Source organism: Phacochoerus africanus, chromosome 13, assembly GCF_016906955.1.
Source record: "Phacochoerus africanus isolate WHEZ1 chromosome 13, ROS_Pafr_v1, whole genome shotgun sequence".
NCBI lineage: Eukaryota > Metazoa > Chordata > Mammalia > Artiodactyla > Suidae > Phacochoerus > Phacochoerus africanus.
This window is the reverse complement of record NC_062556.1, coordinates 20,973,396-20,996,698: the sequence shown is the minus strand read 5'-3', so window position 1 is coordinate 20,996,698 and position 23,303 is coordinate 20,973,396. Positions and strand designations below refer to the sequence as shown.

The 23,303-nt window shown below is 40.8% G+C and overlaps 1 protein-coding gene across 1 annotated transcript in view; it reads left to right on the top strand.

The window, feature by feature from the left end:
* Positions 1-23,303, top strand: part of LRRC63 (leucine rich repeat containing 63) — a 59,580-nt gene that overhangs the window by 23,616 nt on the left and 12,661 nt on the right. Inside the window, exons 6-8 of the mRNA XM_047755815.1 lie at positions 1,674-1,810; positions 7,720-7,803; positions 9,899-10,138. Coding sequence (XP_047611771.1) covers positions 1,674-1,810; positions 7,720-7,803; positions 9,899-10,138 — 461 coding nt within the window. The remainder of the gene's footprint in view (positions 1-1,673; positions 1,811-7,719; positions 7,804-9,898; positions 10,139-23,303) is intronic.

Here is a 23,303-nt window from a genome sequence, read left to right as displayed (position 1 = left end):
GGAGTTAAACTATCACTAGTTGTAAATGACATGGTCTTCTATAGAGAAATTCTAAGGCATTCTCTAAAACCTGTTAGGACTAGTGAGTTCATTAAGGTTGCAGTGTGTAAGATCTGTATACAACAACCAACCGTGTTTCTCCACATGACCAACGAGCACGTCTGGCAATAAAATTAGTAAGTTAATTCTATTTACATGAAAAAGAATCAAGTATTTAGGAGTAAGTTTAACAAAAGCACAAAACGTATCCTGTGAAAACTACAGAGCATTGTTAAATTAAAAGAGACATACGTAGATGGCAATACATCCCATGTTCATGGATCTGAAGATTTAATGCTGTTACGATGGCACCATCTGCAACTTGATCTACAGAGTCCCTGCACTCTATGAAAACGACAAGTTGCCTTTTTTTCAGAATTTGACTGGCCGATCCTAAAGTTTTTATGAAACTGCAAGCGATTCCAAATAGCCAAAACAATCCTGAAAAAACAAACTTGGGGGACTGAAACTTTCTGATGGCAAGAATGAGCAAGCTCTACTCCACCAATATTAAATCTTTATGATATAAAAGGTCCAATTTAATGCTAAAGAGAGCTAACGCAAAACCTTATTAAGATCCACTAGAGAGCAAGAAATATATCAAGCAAAGATGATAGGTTTAAACGGTATTTTCCATTTCTATCTTTTTTTTTTTTTTTTTTTTTTTTTTTAGATTCACCCCTGTGGCACATGGAGGTTCCCAGGCTAAGGGAGCTATAGCCACTGGCCTGCACTATAGCCACAGCAACACAGGATCCAAGCAGTGTCTGCAAACCACCCCACAGCTCAGGCAATGCTGGATTCTTAACCTATTGAGTGAGGCCAGGGATCGAATGCATCCTCATGGATACTACTCAGGTTCATTAACTGCTGAGCCACAACAGGAATGCCTCTATTTTTAAATTTCATAAGAAAGGTCAGTATATATAAAATTACTGTGACATCAGAGTAAAACGAGCTGGCTAAGGAATCCGACACCCTATTGGTCACTAAGGTTAATTCCACTTATTTTCCTGCAGGTATCTCCTACATTCCTCAGTCTGCACATAGTTGCTTCTTATGAAACCATGACCTTGATCAAACAGGATCATTTTTTCCATTTAGAAAAGGAACATTCTTTTCTTCTTCTTTTTTTTTTTGTCTTTTTGCCTTTGTTTGAGCCGATCCCGAAGCATATGGAGGTTCCCAGGCTAGGGGTCTAATTGGAGCTGTAGCCGCTGGCCTACACCAGAGCCTCAGCAACTCAGGATCCGAGCCACGTCTGCGACCTAAGCCACAGCTCACGACAACGCCGGATCCTTAACCCACTGAGCAAGGCCAGGGATCGAACCTGCAACCTCATGGTTCCTAGTCGGATTCTTTAACCACTGAGCCACGATGGGAACTCCAAAAAAAAGGAACATTCTTTAATCAAGGGTATAGTGTAATCAAGTTACACTATCTTACCATGTAATTCATATTAATGCTGGTCAGTTATCCTGAAAGCTTACCAAAAATATTTACTGAGATATATGAAATACAGCCATTTAGTGTTAACTTGACTGCATTAGTCCAATGGTTTATAAAATGTAGCAAATAGAGATCTGCATACTTTACTAGTCTACTCATGTTTGTTTCTCTTTTCTGCTCCTCAGGTATTTTGTCTTGAAAATTTACAAATACTGATCCTGAGAAACAATCCTATCAAAGAAATTCCTTCTACAATTCAACAACTTAAGTTCCTTAAGTCTTTCAACATTGCCTTTAATTTGATTACTACTCTTCCACCTGGGTAAGGCTGACAGTCTGAGATTATAAACACAGAAAATCAAGAGCTTATAATTTAGAAAAGGATCAATTTCCCTTTTGAAAGCAGCTAGCTACTTCTTAGCCACTTGATAATTCTTATTCTGTTCCAATTAGCTGATTTGCTTCCTATTATTGTGTTAAAAGAATCCTATGGGTTACACAGATGGCAGTTAATCTGGGGCTAGTTAATACACATCCAGACATCCAGACATCCATTATCTGACCACGGATTCAATCATATAAAGCTCAGGTGAGAACCTTATAGCGAACTCTTTTTTTTTTTTTTTTTTTTTTCCCCTTTGGCTGCACCAGCAGCACGTGAAATTTCCGGAGCCAAGGATGGAGAGAACTCACGCCACAGCAACGACCGAAGCCACTGCAGTCACAATGCTGGATCCTTAACCCACTGTGCCACAAGGGAACTCCAAGAACCTTATACCTAACTTTTGGTAGCCTTTTTGTATGTGTAAAACATACTGAACTTGAAATTAGAAATTCTAGCCTATTCAAAGTTGAGAATTACCTATTCGATCTGTAGAAAGTCCATTCTAGGCTTCAACTTCCTCATCTGCAAACTAAGAAATTACTTGTATGATATCTAAAATCCTTTAAATGCTAATAGAAATGTCGGTATCCAGGTATAAAAGAGGTTTTTCTTCCCACATATGGACTGGTAATCATTTATTTAATTGCTAAGGCAAATTCTGAACCAAAAACTTAACCAAATGCCAAAAGAAGATATCTCTTTCAGTTAGATTTGAACAAATTGAATGTAGGTTAAGGGCAAAAAGTTAAAAGCATAGGGACTCTTCAATAGTTGAATAACATTTTGCAAAAGAAGACTCAAAGTAATTAAGTGCATCAAAATTCATTTATAAAGTTGTTTATAATTAACAGCACTGTTTATAATTAACAGTCCAACAAAATCTACATTCATACACTGTAAAACTATTTGGTCATTAAAAAAAATGTTTTTTTAATAGCCACACCTGCTGCATATGGGCATTCCCTGCCAGGGACTGAATCTAAGCTGCACCTGTGACCTATGTCACAGCTGTGGCAACTCCCGAATCCTTTAATCCACTGTGTTGGGCCAGGGATCAAACCCACACCTCCACAGCGACCCAAGCTGCTGTAGTTGGATTCTTAACCCACTGTGCCACAGCAAGAACTCCTGAAAAAAAAAATTTTTTTAAGTATGTAAAAATTCCTGCTGTATAGCACAGGGAACTATTTCCAATCACTTGTGATAGACCATGATAGAAGATAATATAAGAAAAAGAATGTATACATATACATATATATGTGTATATATACAAAACTGGGTCACTTTGCTGTACAGAAGAATTTAACAGAACATTGTAAATCAACTATAATAAAAAAAATTTTAATGGGTTCCTGTCATGGCTCAGTGGAAAGGAATCTGACTAGCATCCATGAGGATGCAGGTTCGATCCCTGGCCTCGCTCAGTGGGTTAAGGATCCGGTGCTGCTGTGAGCTGTGGTGTAGGTCGCAGACTCAGCTTGGATCTGGCATTGCTGTGGCTGTGGTGTAGGCCGGCCACTGCAGCTCAGATTCAGCCCCTAGCCCAGGAACCTCCATATGGCCCCAGTATAGCCCTAAAAAGACAAAAAAATAAAAAATAAAGTATGTAAAAATGATATCATTTGTGTAAAAATACATATATACACATTAGACATTACATATAAAACATATAAAAAAGAAGGAATAAACACTAAAGAAGTAAAGGTGTTGCACTATCCTCACTGCTGGACTCACCTCTGTTTTTTCCACAGTAACATACGCTCTGCTGCCTTGATACTAGAATCAGCCATTTCTCTAAGGAAATCCTGTTTCCTTTTATGGAAGATGGGATTTAAAAACCAAGATCTGGGTGGTGGATATTCTCACTGATGTTGGGATGCTATTGCTTTCAGACATTCTCAGAGGACAGTGATAAGTAATTTATGTATGTATACTAACCTGCGTGTACACACGTCTGTCACTGTTTCTGTGCGCGCACACACACACACACACACCTCACTCCCTGAAGTTAGGCAGACATAACTGTAACAAACGTTTTAAAAAAAAGAAAAAAGTTATGATCTTTTCCTCATGGATGGCAGGAGGAAAATAACATAGAAAGTAGCTACTTTTAAAAACAAACAAACAGGAGTTCCCATCATGGCTCAGTGGTTAAGGAATCCGACTAGGAACCATGAGGTTGCGGGTTCGATCCCTGGCCTTGCTTAGTGGGTTAAGGATCTGGCATTGCCGTGAGCTGTGGTGTAGGTCGCAGATGCGGCTTGGATCCCGCGTTGCTGGGGCTCTGGCGTAGGCTGGTGGCTACAGCTCCGTTCGACCCCTAGCCTGGGAACCTCCATATGCTGTGGGAGCAGCCTTAGAAAAGGCAAAAAGACCAAAAAAAATAATAATAAAAATAAATACTAAGAAAAATAAAAAACAAAAAACAAGAGAAAAAAGAAAATGGCTACTTTTACCTAATAGAATCAAATGTTTGCCTTGCTTTTTTGATGCCATTTGACTTAATTAGCTAGCGTGTTCCTTGGTAAAGAGAAACTGTTCAGGAGTTCCTGTCATGGCGCAGCAGAAATCCGACTAGGAACCATGAGGTTGTAGGTTCGATCCCTGGCCTAGGATCCAGCGTGGCTCGGATCTTGCACTGCTGTGGCTGTGGCGTAGGCAGCTTTAGCTCTGATTCGACCCCTAGCCTGGGAACCTCCACGTGCCTCATGTGAGGCCCTAAAAAGCAAAAAAAAAAAAAAACTGTTTAGAATAAACTTAAGAACGTACTTGTGAACCCTGAAGTAAGAAGTGACTCTGGAAATGCCCACATTTATTTTCCCAAGTTGCTAGCGATTAAAAAGATAGGGATTGGACGACTTTGTATCTGTACATCTGAAGAACAGGGAGAGTTATATCTGATTTCACATTAACTTGGCTGAACTACTCAACTTCTTGTAGCTTCCTTTTTTTGGGGCTGTAAATAATATTAACATTGCTGTTGTCCAGTGAAAGATCATTCTAAACTGCTAGGAACACACAGTAGGCTCTCAATAGGTAATATTTAAATCATTGCAGTGGTAATTAATGTTATCACATGCAACTTTAGATAGCCCAGTCTTCCAAGCTAGGCTCCGGTTTAAGCAGCTCAATAACGTGCAGATAAAGACAGCAATGAAATAAATGTAAAAACTGTGATAGATCTGGTGCTAGTGGGGTACAGAGTATCAGCTCAAACTGATCTAAATAGATGTGCTCTGTACATTCACATACAGATGAGGCGCATTTCAGCTGTAGCGACTACGGAGTTTCAGAGTTAGCTTTCTCAGTGCCGTTCACAAGCCCAACGAAACGCCACAATCAACAGGAATAGCTCATCAGCGGTGAAAGCTTGGAACCAAACTAGTTTGCCTAGACTGAAATGATTTCTAGAAACTGCCTGAGGCAAGAAAATGAAACAACATGCTTTTGAATTAAGAAATGAAACAGCCAATCTTAACATTTTCTTCAAAGGTTATTGACATGGCACAACATTGTAAATCAACTATACCTTAATAAAAAAAATTTTTTAAGTCTGAGATGAACACTGAGCTGAAAGGCTTTTTTTTCTTTTTATTTAACCTTATTAATTTCTCAGAGCAAATAATTTTAAACTAACCGGGGTCACCATGTCTTTCATTCAACTGTGATTTCCTAATCACTTTTTAAAAATCATAGTTGATTTACAATGTTCTGTAAATTTCTCCCGTACAGCAAAGCGACCCAGTCGCACATACATATATACATTCTTTTTCTCACATTCTCCTCCACCGTGCTCCATCACAAGGGACTAGATACAGTTCCCTGTGCTAGACAGCAGGACCTCATTGCTTATCCACTCCAAACGCACTAGTTTACATCTACCAACCCCAAACTCCCAGTTCACCCCACTCCCTTCCCCCTCCCTCTTGGCAACCACAAGTCTGTTCTTCACATCCATGAGTTTTTTCTTTTCTATACATAGGTTTATTTGTGTCATATACTAGATTGCAGATATAAGGATAATTAATGTTATTACATGCAACTTTAGCATGTTAGATATTTGTCCTTCTAACTGACTTCGCTTAGTATGAGAATCTCTAGTTCCATCCATGTTGCTGTAAATGGCATTATTTTGTTATTTTTTATGGCTGTGTAGTATTCCATTGTGTCTACATACACCACATTTTGATGTGCTAGGCACCATGCAAAGCACTGGATGTATGGAAACATAAAGATGAACCCTTGGCCTCCAGAATGTCATGGTTTAGTGGACAGACATTTATCACACACTGTGATAAGTTCTATGGCAGAGGTAAGCAGTAAAGTGCAGAAGAGACAGCGCATCCAATCTGAAAGATCAGGAAGAGTTCCTTGGAAGAGGTGACATCTAAGCCAAGAGTTAAAAAATGAAGACATAGATCAAAGAATCAGGTTTGGGGGAGTTGGAGATATGTAAGAACTGGCTAATTCTGGGAAATTTAGCAATTAAATTCTGGACCAGGGGTGAATGTGGGGCAGTGTGAGAGGTGAGCTGGCCAATGTAGTCTGGGGCCAGATCATAAGAATCATTATATGCCACCTTAAAAGAGTAGGGAGTTAATGAAATATTGTGCTCAGGATGCTTCAGTTAATAATCATGCAATGTTTCATCTCTTACTTTAGGGAACACGGGAAGGCTTTAAGAAGAGCACTGACAGGGGAATATTTACTAGGGATTTTGGTGACTGTCATTCCAGTCATCAAGAAGCAACCCCCCCCTCAGCCCCCCCCCCCCCCCCACTGCTGCCGCCGCCAGGAGACAGGGCTCTCTGTGTCAGTCTTTGTGTTCTTACTTTCAAGTACTTCACTAAATGGAAAGACAGACCAAAGATATTTCACCTGGGAAATCTTAGCGCAACTGCACGGATTTGAATCGTGTCCCTCAAACACTCAAGTCCGTGCAGAACCTGAGATTGCAACCTTATCTGGAAACGGGATCTTTGCAGATGTAACTAGTTAACGTGAGGTCATACTGGATTTTAAGGTGGGCTCTAAATCCAATAAACGGTGGCCCTATAAGAAGGCCATGGAGTTCCCACTGTGGCACAAAGAGATCAGTAGCCTCCCTGCAGCACTAAGACACAAGTTTGATCCCCGGCCCGGCACAGTGGGTTAAAGGATCCAGCATTGCCACAGCTGAGGCGCAGGGTTGCAACTGCAACTCAGATCTGATTCCCAGCCCAGGAACTCCATATGCCGTGGGGCGGTCAAAAACGAAAAACAAAAAAATTAAAAATAAAAATAGAAGGCCATGTAGAGACCAAGGTGGAGACTGGAGTTTTGCTGCCATAAACCAAGAGACACCAAAGATTGCTGCTGCCCCCCAGAAGCTAGAAGAGAAGCCAGGGAGAGCGTCTCCCTCACAGCCTCCACAAGAACCAACCCTGCTGACACCTTGATTTTGGATTTCTGGCTGCCTGAACCGTGAGAGAATCCATTTCTGTTGTTCTAAGCCACCCAGACTGTGGTAAAATCTGCCACGTCAGCCCTAGGAAGCAAATACAGCAACCAAGAAGAAAATATATCTCTGAAAGTTGTTAGGAATTTCTCAGGGAGTCTTTCTCTTTTAGATGGGATTCTATCCACTCCAAACATCTCAAACCAGTCTTAAGGGATCATCATTTTTTTTAGGAAATTTCATGGTAATTATACCATCTAGAGTGAAAAAAGAAAGTCTCCAAGTTTCAAGATCTGAGAAAAATAGTTTCTCTCCACTTCTACCTACTGACTGAAGAATTCAACTATTTATGCCCAGTAATGATGAACAGATAATCATTTTTACAATGCATTTTCTCTTTCTATTTAAGGTTATTTTGCTTGTTTAATCTTGAAGAACTCGATATTTCCTACAATAGCATTGCTTTTATTCCAAATGAAATCCAGAAACTCAGGTATTTTGAAAGTAGTAAGTACTCAGCAGACATGCGTCCCCTAAGGATCTATTTGGTGATGACTGTGATGGAGAAAATTGAGTCCTTTCACTTATTTAATATCAGGAAACATAATATTTGAAGCATAAAGTTTGCCAAAATGTACTCGGGATGGCCATTGTGTACTATTTTTAAGAGATCACATTTTCAGTAATTATTTCAAAGATAGTACTGGAGTTCCCGTTGTGGCTCAGCTGCAACAAACCCAACAGGTATCCATGAGGTTGTAGGTTCGATCCCTGGACTTGCTCACTGGGTTAAAGGATCCAGCATTGCCGTGAGCTGTGGCGTAGGTCACAGATGCAGCTTGGATCTGGCGTTGCTGTGGCTGTGGCGTAGGCCCGCAGCTGCAGCTCCAATTCAACCCCTAGCCTGGGAACTTCCATATGCCCTGGGTGCAACCCCCACCCCTCAAAAAAGATAGTATTACTGACCACTTAAAATGACAAGCTGCTTTTGCCCATTTATCTGTGTGTGCACCTGTAATTCTTATGTTTATTTTTTGTAAGGAAATACATATATACAAAATGCTAATAATACACAGTGCTGTAACACTAAGCTCCAATTCCTTCTCACACTAATTTTTCAAAGTCTCTTAAGCTTATTTCTGTCCTAGGTCAGTACCATACAATTTTCATTATGACTTTAGAATAATATTTCATAATCAGTAGGGAGATTATCTTTCAATAACAGTGTCTTTCAATTGGGATCTTTAAGGTCATTTAATACAATACTAAGACTCTCTTCTTCCCCCCCGAAATATAAAATTGTATTGCTTCTATGAATGTACTACTTTCTGTAATTTTCATTTCTAATTGACTATTACCAGACAGAATAGAGAAATGGAGAGTAGAACAGAATAGAGAAAGTTATTTACTTCTTCACATTAATTTAAAAATATACTATGTAAACAGGAGTTCCCGTTGTGTCTCAGTGGTTAACGAACACAGCTAATATCCATGAGGACGCAGGTTCGATCCCTGGCCTCGCTCAGTGGGTTAGGGATCCGGTGTTGCCCTGAGCTGTGGTGTAGGTCACAGACGCAGCTCAGATCTGGCCTTGCTGTGGCTGTGGTGTAGGCCGGCAGCTGCAGCTCCAATTCGAGGCCCAGTCTGAGAACCTGCATGTGCCGAGGGTACGACCCTAAAAAGTCAAAAAAAAAAAAAAAAGAAATAAAGAAATAAAAATATACTATGTAAACAAATTATCTTAGTTCTGGTTGAATTTTATTAAATTCTATTTGGTTTTTCTAGGAGCATTATCTTCAGTAAAATGAGATCATTTTATATCTGCTTTTCTAATATTTATACCAATTATTTAATATCCCATGTAAAAATTTTTATATTTTAATAGAATTCAGCCTGTTCACATTTGTTATGACTTACATATTTAATTTTTGCCGTCTGTTTTATTTCGTATTTACTATTTATTCACTTTCACCTTTTTATATTTTTTTTCAGGATGCTATTTATTCTCTTTTTTTCTCCCTTGTTAATTCTGGAACTCCACTGAACTTTCCCAGTCCATTACAGGCTCTCTTTCCTTCCCCAAAACTCAAACATATATCTATTTAATATTTTATAAAGCAATATAAAAGCTACTTCCCCCAGACGGATGGTCTGTCTCCCCACTGCTGTCTTCCACCAAGAGTCGAGACCTTTAGAAAACTTGAATGAAAAAAAAAGTGTTGATGTTTAATCTGTCTATGAAAATAAGTTTTCTTTATATCATTATACCATATTATATTTTATGTAGTATAACATTCATTCTTCCTTCCATATCTGTGATTACTCCTTTTTCCGTCATGATGACAGGTTGCAAAGACATAAAATATGTACTTTAACGCTATCATTTACATAAATGCATTTATTTGCATAACAACATATTGGTTCAGTCACTTTTAAAGTTAATTCTCTTGATTCTAAGGAAATACTTAACACTTGGTATTTTATATTACTAAGTTTTATACCAATTTCCGGGAACACGGGGACATGTTTCTACATCGGTATTAAACCTCTGTGAATACCTCTCAAAATAGAGTTTCCTTTATTTGCAGATCCCTTGAAAGATTGATTGTTGACGGGAATGAACTGACTACTTTCCCACATGGAATTCTGAAGCTTAACCTTAAAAAAATCCTATTTGAGAATAATTTCACTAATCCCAGCTTTTGGAAAGAGAATTCTATGAATAATCCGCAACGTCTTACTCAACTTGCTTCTTGGTTCTTTTTAAAGAATAATCTACATAAATATTATCCTGTGATCCCAGTGGAAATTCAAACGTTACTAAAATGGTGAGCAAATTCTGAAGCCCTTTTAACCAAAACACACTTTGTAGCCTTTAAAATATTCTCTTTTTTGGTCTTTGTTGTTGTTGTCGTTGTTGTTTTACGGCCACACCTATGACATATGGACCTTCCCGGGCTGGGGGACACACATGGGAGCTGCAGCTCCTGGCCTATACCACAGCCACAGCAGATCCGAGCCATGTCTGCAAATGGCTCATGGCAAGGCAAGCGACTGAGCGAGGCCAGGGATTGAACCCGCATCCTCATGGATACTCGTCAGGTTCTTAACCCACTAAGCCACAATGGGAACTCCTAAAATATTCTTTATTACAAGGCCGGATGATACTTTTACTATACACGCACACACCAAAACAAACATGCAATTCTTCAGACTGTTTCTTCTACCTCTTCAGGCACCATAATGTGGTCTGACTTTGGCCCATCTCCTAATATTCTCAAGTTATTACTTAAATCCCGTCTGAGGGGCAGGTTGCTGAGTTGTAACTGGCAACATCTACACAGGTGAAGCATAAGGCTTTCCTGTGAAACACCAAGGACACAGAAGTGGGTTCTTCAGTCTCAGGCGCATTAGGAAAGAAAACGCCTTATTCTCCCTTAACTTTGTAAAGAACAGGAATAGGGCAGAAACACAGAGAGCAAAGTTTCTTCCCTCAGGGGTCAAGTGAGAATTATTCCCTAGTTCAGGACTAAGGTTCTTAAATCCCACACACTGAGTCCACTTAGGCTTATCACTTCCTTTTTAAAGAAAAAAATTATTTTAATCTTTTTAGGGCCACGCCTGGCGGCATATGGAGGTTTCCCAGCCAGGGGCAGAATCACAGCTGTAGCCACCAGCCTACGCCACAGCCTCAGCAGCACAGGATCCGAGCCGCGTCTGCAACCTACACCACAGCTCACGGCAACACTGGATCCTTAAGCCACTGAGCCAGGCCAGGGATCGAACCTGTGTCCTCATGGATGCTAGTCAGGTTAATTTCTGCTGAGTGATGACGGGAAATCCTAGGCTTAGCACTTCCTTTCTTCAGATGGTGTGAAACTATTTTTACTGCAGGACTAGTCATCAGTGCTTGTATTACTGACTTAACAAATATTTGTTGTATGCCTAAGTAAAATGGTTTTCCAGGAGTAAATTTATTACCAAAATTTACTCAATAAAAAGGCAGAAACCCTGAGCAGACTAATAACCATTGGAGAAAATGAAAAAGATGATTTATAATCTATCCATCAAAAAAGGAACTAGGGGGGAGTTCCCATCATGGCGCAGTGGTTAAGGAATCCGACTAGGAACCATGAGGTTGCGGGTTCGATCCCTGGCCTTGCTCAGTGGGTTAAGGATCTGGTGTTGCCGTGAGCTGTGGTGTGGGTCACAGGCGCGGCTCGGATCTCGTGTTGCTGTGGCTGTGGTGTAGGCTGGTGGCTACAATTCCGATTCGACCCCTATCCTGGGAACTTCCATATGCCGCGGGAGCAGCTCAAGGGGAAAAAAAAGGCAAAAAGACAGAAAAAAAAAAAAGGAACTAGGGGCATTCCCTGGTGGCCTAATGGTTAAGGATCTGGCACTGTCACTGCTGTGATGCAGGTTCAATCCCTGGCCTGGGAATTTCCAAATGTCACAGATACGGCCAAAAAAAAAGGAACCAGGCCCCAGAGTTTTGGTGGGTTTGTTTTTTTTGTTTTGTTTTGCTTTTGTTTTTTTTGTCTTTTTGTCTTTTCTAGGGCTGCACCCACGGCATATGGAGGTTCCCAGGCTAGAGGTCTAATCGGAGTTGTAGCTCCCGGCCTACACCACAGCCACAGCAATGCCAGATCGGAGCCGTGTCTGTAACCTACACCACAGCTCACATCAACACCGGATCCTCAACTCACCAAGCGAGGCCAGGGATCGAACCTGCAACTTCAAGGTTCCTAGTCGTATTTGTTAACCACTGAGCCACGATGGGAACTCAAGAGTTTTTAATTTTAATGCACTGAGATGCTAATGCTCATGAGATTTGAATGCACAAGGAAAGTTTGAAAAATCACTAAAGACAAAAAAAAATTTTAAGAGAACTAAAACCTACCTAGTGAGTTCCACATATGGAACCAAGAAATTTGAAGTCACCAGAAAGTAGGGACGCTGAACACAGCATTCCTGGGTCAAACCTGTACCCCCAAAGGGGCTGGTGGTCCCAGAGCAGTGAATACTTCCCTTTCAGCACAGCAAATGTTTTTGAGAGAAACAGCCTCAATTTAGACATTGAAGATTCCAGAAAATTAAGTTCAAATATATATTATTTCAAAATTTAAAGAAATTTTCAAATACATGAGGAAATAAACACCAAGAGTAAAAACTGGCAAAAACAATCAACAGATATAAATCTCCAAGGATCTCAGTTACTAGAATTGTGGAAAGAATATGAACTACTTACTTTCAGTGTTTAAGAAAGAAAAATATAATTTTTAACTGCTTAAGGAATAGAATAAAAAACCGTTAAATACGACCAGGCAAATATGAAAAAGAACTTTCAAATGAAATAATATTCTAGAGACTATAAAGTGTAATAGGTGAAATTAACTTGGTACATGGGTTAAATAGACAATTATCCACATATGAAGAGAAAGCTGAAGAAACTGTTGTGTATACAGACAGGAGGTAAAAAGACAAGGACTATAAAAGGAGAAAACTGAACATACACTCAGAGTCCAGAAAGTGAGAATATATTCAAAGTCCCAACGTGGGGAGTCGTTGTTCAAAGAGATAATGACTAAATTCTCCAAAGTGATGAAAGACAGGAATTCACAGATACTGAAAACTCTACACCAGCTACGTAAGACACTTTGTTGTGAAACTGAAGAAGATTAAAGACAAAGACTTAAAATCAGGTGGAGGAGAAAGTCACAAAGAATAAAAAATCAACTGCCAGCCACAGTGGAACAATGAGTGAATAAATGTTATTTTGTGCAGTAAAACTAACTTTCAAGAACAAGGGAAAAAACATGGCTTTTTCACATAATAAAACAGAATTTTTCACCCAAAGATTTTCCCCTTAGTGAAACTTGCAAAGGATGTGTTTCAGAAAGAAGGAGGAGAACGCCGGAAACATATTCTGAGATGTAAGAAGGGCTGGAGGGAAAAGAAATGATAAAATATGGAGGTAAACAAACATGATCTCTATTATCTATAAAATAATAGTAAGAACAGCAACTGCGGTGCGGTATTAAAAAGATGTAACTAAAATCAGACATCAAACAGAAATGTAATTGATAGGAGTTCCCATCGTGGCGCAGTGGAGACGAATCCCACTAGGAAACATGAGGTTTCGGGTACAATCCCTGGCCTTGCAGTGGGTTGAGGATCCGGCATTGCCGTGAGCTGTGGTGTAGGTCACAGATGCGGCTCAGATCCCGAGTTGCTGTGGCTGTGGTGTAGGCCAGAAGCTGTAGCTCCAATTTGACCCCTAGCCTGGGAACCTCCATATGCCACAGGTGTGGCCCTAAAAAGCAAATAAATAAATAAATAAAAATTAAAAATGTTGCAGTTCTCACTTCAAATATAAAAAGAAATGTAATCGATAAAAAGATATCTTTTATGACAAAAAGTATAGTGTACATAGAACTATATCAAGTGAAACATATCCAAGATATTTTTAGAGAAAGAGATTAAAACTTTACCAAAGTAAGTAAAGAAATCTGAATTAAATTGGAGAGACACATATTTTCAGGTACAATAAGATTTAGTGCCAAAAATATATCAGTTCTCCCCAAATAGAGCTATATATGCAACGTAATTCTGGTCAAAATCTGAACAGAATTTTCTGAGAAACTTGAAAAGCTGATTATAAAATGTGTATGGAAAAGGAGAGACTCCAAAACAGCCAAAACAAACCCAAAAGAGAAGCCTAACATTAGGGACTTACCTAATTAGATAAAAAGACTTAAAAACTTAGATGAAGTAATACAGTTGATTTCACAGGTAAAGAAAGACAGTGTAACCAGTGGAGCACACACAGCCCCGTTATGTTCTCAGGCACGATGCTAGACAAAATAATGCTGTGGCTGTGGATCCGTAGGGAAAGCACAGACTTCTCAATAAAGGATACTGTAATATTTGGTCACCTGTAGGTAAAAAACTGATAATTAGGTTCACACTATGTGATGTCACCATCACACGCAAAACCCTTTCCAGCTGGATTAATGACTTAAATACAAAACGCAAAACTTTAAAGTATAGGAGATCATCGGTATGACTTCACGGCAGAGAAAGACAGCTTCAACAAAGCCCCAGGAATATCAACAGCAAAGTTTCATAAATTTGACAAAAGACATTTCCACATCATATTACACTATCAGTAAAATTAAGAGGCAAGCCATTAACTGAAAGACACTGCAATGCTTATAACTGATTAAACATGTATCTCCGGAGTCCCGTCGTGGCGCAGTGGTTAACGAATCCGACTAGGAACCACGAGGTTGGGGGTTCAGTCCCTGCCCTTGCTCAGTGGGTTGAGGATCTGGCGTTGCTGTGAGCTGTGGTGTAGGTCACAGACGCGGCTCGGATCCTGCGCTGCTGTGGCTCTGGCATAGGCAGGCGGCTACAGCTCCGATTCGACCCCTAGCCTGGGAACCTCCATACACAGCGGGAGCGGCCCAAAGAAATAGCAAAAAGACAAAAAAAATAAAAAATAAAAAATAAACAAGTATCTCCCACAAATGAATAAGAAAGGACATAATCCATAGAAAAGCAATACTGAGTGACAGGAATATGCAACTCATGGATGATGACATATACAGACACAGGAGAAAGAATGTTGAATCTCACTAGTAATCAGGGAACTGCAATGTAAAATAGCAACAATAGGGTTTTTTAAATCTACCCATTTTATCAAAATGAAAAAGACTGCTGTTAAGTGTTGGCTCTGGATGCCTGAAAACAAGACTCTCAACACCATGGGTGGCACTATGAGTTGGCGAAAGCTTTGTGGAAGGCAATTTTGACAGTATCTTACTTATTCCTCAAAAGAGAAATTTAAGTTTCGGGAATCTTATAGCAACAGTTATATGTGAACACTCAGGCAAAGGTTTGATAACTGCAGATTAAACGTGCATCAATTTTAAGAAAGTGGTAAAAGGAGAGTATCCATATTTTGAAACATGATGGTGCAGTTAGTTAATAAGAATGAAGTAAAACAAAATGTACTGGCATAGAAAGCTGCCCAAAACATTTTGTTAAATCAGAAAAGCAAGTTGTACATACAGACACATACACACAGAGAACACACACCCACAAGAGAAATTCCATTTATGTAAAAAATAGTCATGTGTCTGGGAGTTAGAGACTATAACCCCAACTGTGAGCTTTACTTATTCTGGAAAGGGGAGTTAGAGAGACTGAAGGAAGGAATATAGGAGGAAATCTGTGGAGGTTTTGTCTGTATACATCTATACTTTTTGGAAATTCTTACAAAGATGGGTATCCATGTAAATAAGAAGTGGCCAGCGAATTACAAATAAAAGGGGCTAGAGAAGGGGCTACTGCTGGGAAAGTAGGGAAGAGATTCAGGAACAAAATGATCATTGAGAAGAGTCTTAGAAGTGCAGGTATTTGCAGCAACATGGATAGAACTAGAGAGTCTCATACTAAGTGAAGGAAGTCAGAAAGAGAAAGACAAATACCACATGATATCACTTCTATCTGGAATCTAATATACGGCACAAATGAACCTTTCTACAGAAAAGAAACTCATGTACATGGAGAACAGACATGTGGTTGCCAAGGGGGAGAGGGAGGAACTGGGAGTCTGGGGTTAATAGATGCAAACGATTGCATTTGGAGTGGATAAGCCATGAGGTCCTGCTGTCTAGCACAGAAAACTATATCTAATCACTTGTGACGGAAAATGATGGAGGAAAATATGAGAAAAAGAATGTATGCATGTATGTGTGACTGGGTCACTATTGCTGTACAGTAGAAACTGACAGAACACTGTAAACCAGCTATGATGGAAAAAATAAAATCATTAGACAAACGTACAGGTAAAATTTACATATTTGTAAATATGTGTCGTATTGAAGGGACATTCCCGGAACAGGGAACCAACTGGGGAAATGAACCCAAGTTGAATAAAAGAAGAAATGTGTGCAAAGAGAAAAGTGAATGTTCGGCCAGAACAAACCATCTATGAAGAGTAGCCACAAGGAATTGTGAAAAGGAAGGTTGGAGCTCGTTGATGGGGACACTGAGAAACCATGGGGGGGTTCTTCTTTAGGGCACAGGAGCCAGAGTGGATAGGAGCAGACCTAGAAGGACTAGAGGAGGGGAAGGCTGGCTGGTGCTCAGTGAAATGGTCTTGTTAGGACGGTAAGGAGGGACTAAGCCACAGTAACAGACACGGGACTAAATGGGTAGGAAATAACAAGACAAATTATGAAGGTGAAATTAACTCAAGAGCTGCCTAGGTAGGTGGAGCAAGTCAGAGAGGAGGGAGTAAAAACGACAGCAGGGTTCCTTCTCATCACGGCCAACTGCAGTGATGTTAATACAGACGGAAACAATGGAGGCAGCATTTGTCACCCCATCCCATTCTCACCTTCTAAAGTCTACTCTGGGCTTTTTTTTTTTTTTTTGTCTTTTTGTCTTTTTGCCATTTCTTGGGCCGCTCCCTCAGCACATGGAGGTTCCCAGGCTAGAGGTCGAATCGGAGCTGTAGCCACCTGCCTACGCCAGAGCCACAGCAGCGCAGGATCCGAGCCGCGTCTGTGACCTACACCACAGCTCACGGCAACGCCGGATCGTTAACCCACTGAGCAAGGGCAGGGACTGAACCCCCAACCTCATGGTTCCTAGTCGGATTCGTTAACCACTGTGCCACGACGGGAACTCCTACTCTGGGCTTTGATGCTTAAATGCCAGCTTCATTCGGAGTTAACACTTTGGCCGAGCTCTCTGGATGGCAGTGTAGCTCTGGGCTCTGCACAGTGCCTGCATCGAAGCTGCTCCAAGCTCAGCTTCTGCAGCCACTCCAGTGACTTTGAACTGTCAGGTAGCAGCTGCTGTATTTCCTTTGGACCTCTACAATTTCTGTTCATCTTTTGCCTCTCTCAATCTGCACTTGCATTCTGTCACCTCAATCAGATGGAAACACTGCCTTTGTTGACAGCTGGGTCAGAAAACGTCATGATCCCTAGAATTTCACCTTAACTTCCTTGTGCCTGAGAATGATAGAAACGTTGAATTAGAGATATAGACAAAAGTTGCAAAAGCACTATTCATTCCACTGAACTGCAAAGCTTTGATCGTACCTAATACTTGCAAAGTCATCTTTACTAAAGATAACTCACTGTGCTTAATCTCCCATGTAATTGTATTAATACCAGTGTATTTTCTCAAAGACATATCGCTTACTCGAAGGCAGTAATAGAAATGTCAGAGGGAAAAAGGAAATAACTCAGGCCACTACACTCCCTTCTTCTGAAGCTGACATTCCCCAAGAGTTTAGGTGTCCTGCTCAACCAAAAATTTTTTTCTCTTTATCTTTTCAACACAAGTATTTAAGAGATGAATATTTGGGGACAGTACTCAGAGCTTTCTGAGATGCTGTTCCCAGGTTATATTCCTCTATTTGGCTCAAAGAAAATATTCCCCCCAAAAGAATATTTACTACTAATCTTACAATGAAAATTATCCCTGCCCACATCTTCCCCCCTTTACCGCCAGAGACACCTAATGCCAAACTCTGTTTCCAAGTCTCTTCTGGTATTTGCTCCCAAACTTTCAAAACTTTATTTTCAACTGGGGTAAAATACACTAAGATTTACCGATCTTAACCATTTTAAAGGGTATATTTTTATTTCTGTGGAACCAATCTCCAGAACTCTTTTCATCCTGCAAGCCTGGAATGGGTCTTCATACCCACTAAAGATCAACTCCCCGCTTCGCCCTCCCCCTCGGCTTCTGGAAAACACCCTTCTATCTTCTCTATGAAACTCCCATATAAGTGGAATCATAAACCATTAGTCTTTTTACATGTGCGATCAGCTTATATCAGTGAGTATAGTGTCCTCAAGGTTCACCCATGTTGTATCATGTCAGCATTGCATTCCTTTGGGTGGGTGGGTGGGTAGGTGTGTGTGTGGGTGGGTGTGTGTGTGTGTGTTGCAGCAAGTTTTTTGTAAGATTTTTATTTTTTCTATTATACTTGATTTACAACGTTCTGTCAATTTCTGCTATACAGCAGTGACCCAGTCACACACACACACACATATATATATATATATTCTTCTTCTTCTTCTTTTTTTGTTTTGTCTTTTTACCTTTTCTAGGGCCGTTCCCGTGGCATATAGAGGTTCCCAGGCTAGGCGTCTAATCAGAGCTGTAGCCACCGGCTTACGCCAGAGCCACAGCAACTCAGGATCCGAGCCGCGTCTGCAGCCTACACCACAACTCATGGCAACACCGGGTCCTTAACTCACTGAGCAAGGCTAGGGATTGAACCTGCAACCTCATGGTTCCTAGTCGGATTCGTTAACCACTGAGCCACGACGGGAACTCCTATGTATTCTTTTACTCACATTATTTTCCATCATGTTCCATCACAAGTGACTAGATATAGCTCCCTATGCTTATCCACTCCAAATGCAATCATTTGAATCTACTAACCCCAAACTCCCAGTCCATCCCACTCCCTTCCCCTCCCACTTGGCAAACACAAGTCTGTTCTCCAGTCCATGAGTTTGTTTCTTTACTGTAGAAAGGTTCATTTGTGCCTTATATTAGATTCCAGACATGATATCATATGGTATTTGTCTTTCTCTTTCTGACTTACTTCTCTCAGTATGAGACTCTCTAGTTCCATCCACATTGCTGCAAATGACATTATTTTGTTCTTTTTATGGCTGAGTAGTATTCTATTGTGTATATATACCACATCTTCTTGATCCATTCATCTGCTGATGGACATTTAAGCTGTTTCTATGTCTTGGCTTATTGTAAATAGTGCTGCAATGAACACAGAGGTACATGTAACTTTTTCAAGGAAAGTTTTGTCCAGATATATGCCCAGGAGTGGAATAGAATGGCCTTCCTTTTTAAGGCTGGATAAAATTCCACTGTATAAACATTTTATCTGTTAATGGACATTTTCAGTGCTTCCACCTTTTGGCTATTGTGAATGACGCTGCTTTGAACATGGGCATGCAAATATCTGCTCTCCATTTTTCTTCTAATTCCCAGAAGTGAAATTACTGCATCATATGGTAATTGTATTTTTAAATTTTTAAGGAACTACTACATTGCTTTTTACAGTGGCTGCACCAGTTTACATTCCCATCAGCAGTGCATAAGATTCCAATTTCTCTACATCTTAACACTTGTCACTTTCTGTTTTGTTCTCGGTTTTACGGTCGCCATCCTAATGGGTGTGAGTGGTATCTCCTGTGACTTCGATTGGCATTTCTCTAATGATTAGTGATGCTGAGTATCTTCATATGCTTGTTAGCCATCTGTACACCTTCTTTAAAGAAATGTCTATTCAAGTCCTTTGTGTATTTTTTACCTGGATTGTTCATGTTTTCTCTTGCCAAGTCATAGCTGTTCACATATGCTGGATATTAACCTCTTCTAAGTGATTAACAAATATTTTCTCCCTTTCAGTCAGTTGCTTTTTCTCCCTATTGATGGTGTCCTTTAATGTCAAAAGTTTAACATTTTGATAAAGTACAACTTATCTATTTTTTTCTTTTGCTTCCTGTGCCTTTGGTGTCATTTAGGAGAGATTATTACCAAATCCAATATCATAAAGCTTTTCCTCTATATTTTTTCTAACAGTTTCATGGTTCTAGTTCTTTGATCCATTTTGAGTAAATTTTTGCATATGGCATGAGGTAAGGATCTACATTTTTTTTCTTTTTCTGGCTACACCCACAGCATGCAGAAGTCCCTAGTCCAGAAATTAAACCCGAGCCACCGCAGTGCCACTCCTGAATCCTTAACTGCTAGGCCACCAGGAAACACCCTCAACTTCATTTTTTTGCATTTGGGGGTGTTCAGTCTCCCCAACACCATTTGTTGAAGACTGTCCTTATCCCCACTGAATGATTGTCTTGGCACCCTTATTGAAAATCACTTGAGGGTTTTTTTAGGGGTTGCCTCTCTATTTTTTACTGGCATCCTTGGAGGAAGGAGACATGATATATATATATGAAGGCTGATAAGAGTCATAAATGCCTTTCCTTCTTAATTGGAAATTTAGAGATAATTGCCAAAATTGAAAACACAAGGAGAGTAACTCAAGGATGCCAAGCTTCACCCAAATGAGGAGGTAAACAAAGAACAAGCTATGTGACGTGACATTAACCAAGGGAAGCTCGTACATTCTGGCCTACGTGTGCCCATTTCCCTCCCGCCAGCCTCTGGCAACCTTCGCTCTACTGTTTCTATGAGACTGGCTTTCAACACCTGGATTGGACTTGAAGCTCAGCCTGCTAGGGTTATGACATGTACTATAAATAGACAACTTTCTTTACCAGTAGTTGCTCACTAATTGAGCATACACTGCTTTTCTTTTCTTTTTTTTTTCCTTCTTTTTTTTTTTTTGGTCTTTTTGTTGTTGTTGTTATTGTTGTTGCTATTTCTTGGGCCGCTCCCGCGGCATATGGAGGTTCCCAGGCTAGGGGTTGAATTGGAGCTGTAGCCACCGGCCTACGCCAGAGCCACAGCAACGCGGGATCCGAGCCGCGTCTGCAACCTACACCACAGCTCACGGCAACGCCGGATCCTTAACCCACTGAGCAAGGGCAGGGACCGAACCCGCCACCTCATGGTTCCTAGTCGGATTCATTAACCACTGCGCCACGACGGGAACTCCTGCTTTTCTATTTTGAAATGTATCTATAAGGAGTTCCCATCGTGGCTCAGCAGAAACAAATCTGACCAGTATCCATGAGGACTTGGGTTCAATCCCTGGCCTTGCTCAGTGGGTTAAGGATCCGGCGTTGCCATGAGCTGTGGTGTAGGTCGCAGACGCAGCTCAGATCCCGAGTTGCTGTGTCTGTGGCGTAGGCCAGCAGCTGCAGCTCCAATTCGACCCCTAGCCTGGGAACCTCCATATACCATGGGCGGGCCCTAAAAGACAGAAGAAAGAAAGAGAGAAAGAGAGAAAGAGAGAAAGAGAGAAAGAGAGAAAGGAAGGAAGGAAGGAAGGAAGGAAAAGAAAGCTATACGAGCACATTTATATAATGAATATAGTTTAAATTGAAAATTTCATTGCCATATCTTATCATTTTGTTTTGTACGCTTTATATCATTATTTGTAAGTAAAACATCACAGATACAGTGAAGCCTCCTCTGACCCTTCTCTAATCTCGTTTGCTTCCTCCTTGAAGGTAGCCACCCTCCTCATTATGGATGATTATGATTCCCTTACATTTTCTGGTCTAAGAAAAAAATATTTGCTTTTTGCCCCCCGTTCCTGGCACAGAGCTCCTAAGACTCTTGGAATTGTCTGAGTGATAGGCGTGTCTTGTTATTTGCAGCAAAAGGCCCTTTGAACAGTAGCTGAGTTTATACAAATGAACTGATTCTTGCCGGTGTCTGGGGATGTCGAGATCAGACAGCTTCTGGAATCAGGGCTGTAGCCAGACAGACCATCTGCCTTCAACAAACAGGAGACTAGATGCCCTAGAGATTGAGTTCTATCTCAACGGCCGATCATTTAACCAATCATGCCTATGGAATGAAAACCCCTAAACAGTGGGGTTCAAGGACATTCCAAGTTGACAAACACATTCCATGCCTGAAGGGTGAGGCACCCCAACTCCATAGGGATAGAGGCTTCTGTGCTCAAGATCCTTTCAGACCTCGCTTCAGCTGATTGTCCATTTGTTATCTTTTACAACAAACTCTAACAGTTGAGTACAGCATTTTCCCGAGTTTTATGAGTCATTCTAGCAAATTATCACAACTGGGCAGTGGGCTGTGGGTACCCCCGGTTTGTAGCCATGTTGAACGGAAGTGTAGGCAACCTGGGGACCCAGTACTTGGAGGTGCACCTGAAGTGAGAGTAATCTTGTGGGACTGAACACTTGAGTGTGTGGCGCCTGATGCTTAATTCCAGGTAGTGTCAGAATTGAACTGAACACTAGGACACCTAGTTGGTACCTACAGAGAACTGGAGAACGGGTCGGTGCCAGAAAAACAGCTCGAACAAATACACGGTATCATTTTTCACGTTTTTCAGGTTTATGTAAATATCACAAGATATGCGCTTCTGCAACTTGTTTTTTATGCTCAACCTCTCTCTCTTTTTTTTTTTTTTCTGGATTCTCCACCTCTTTTTATATAGCTCTAGTTCATTTCCTCTCGTTTAAGTTTCCTCGGAATGGCTATCTCCTCATCTGTTTATCCCCTCTCGCTGGTAGACATGCGGATGGTTTCTGACTTGACTCTTACCAAGAAGTCTGCCCAAACATCCTAAAGTAAATCTCTTTACACAAATATGCAAGTGTCTCTCAGTCATCGAGTCTGTGCACCTTCAACCTACGGAGAAAGTGCCACATGGCTCTCCAAAGTGATGACACCACGGAGGCGTGCGAGCCCCTGGCAATCCTCATCCTCAGCAAACTTTGTGCAGTCAGACTCTTCCGCGTCGCCCATCTGCTGATTTGGGAAATGGTGTTTCTTGGTTATTTTCGTTTGCATTCCCTGACGACTGATGAAACTGAGACGCTTCCCTTCTCAGTGTTGTCTGGACATTCAAGTTTCTTCTTCCGTGAACAGTTAGTTCTGTGCTAATGTTAATGTAGTAAGGGGCTGATATTTTTAAAGAAAAAAACAAACAAACTGATTTGTGAGCCTCTAAAAATATATACCCAGAAGTTTTGGTTGTGGCTCAGCAGAAACGAATCTGACTCACATCCATGAGGACGTAGGTTCGATCCCTGGCCTTGCCTGGTGGGTTAAGGATCTGGTGTTGCTGTGAGGTGTGGTGTGGGTCACAGATGCGGCTCGGATCTGGTGTTGCTGTGGCTGTGGTGTAGGCCGGCGGCTACAGCTCCAGTTGGACCCCTAGCCTGGGAACCTCCATATGCTGTGAGGGTGGCCCTAAAAAGACAAAAAATAATAAATAAAAATATATATCCTACACTAATCATACACTAGGTAACGACAGTCCCTTTG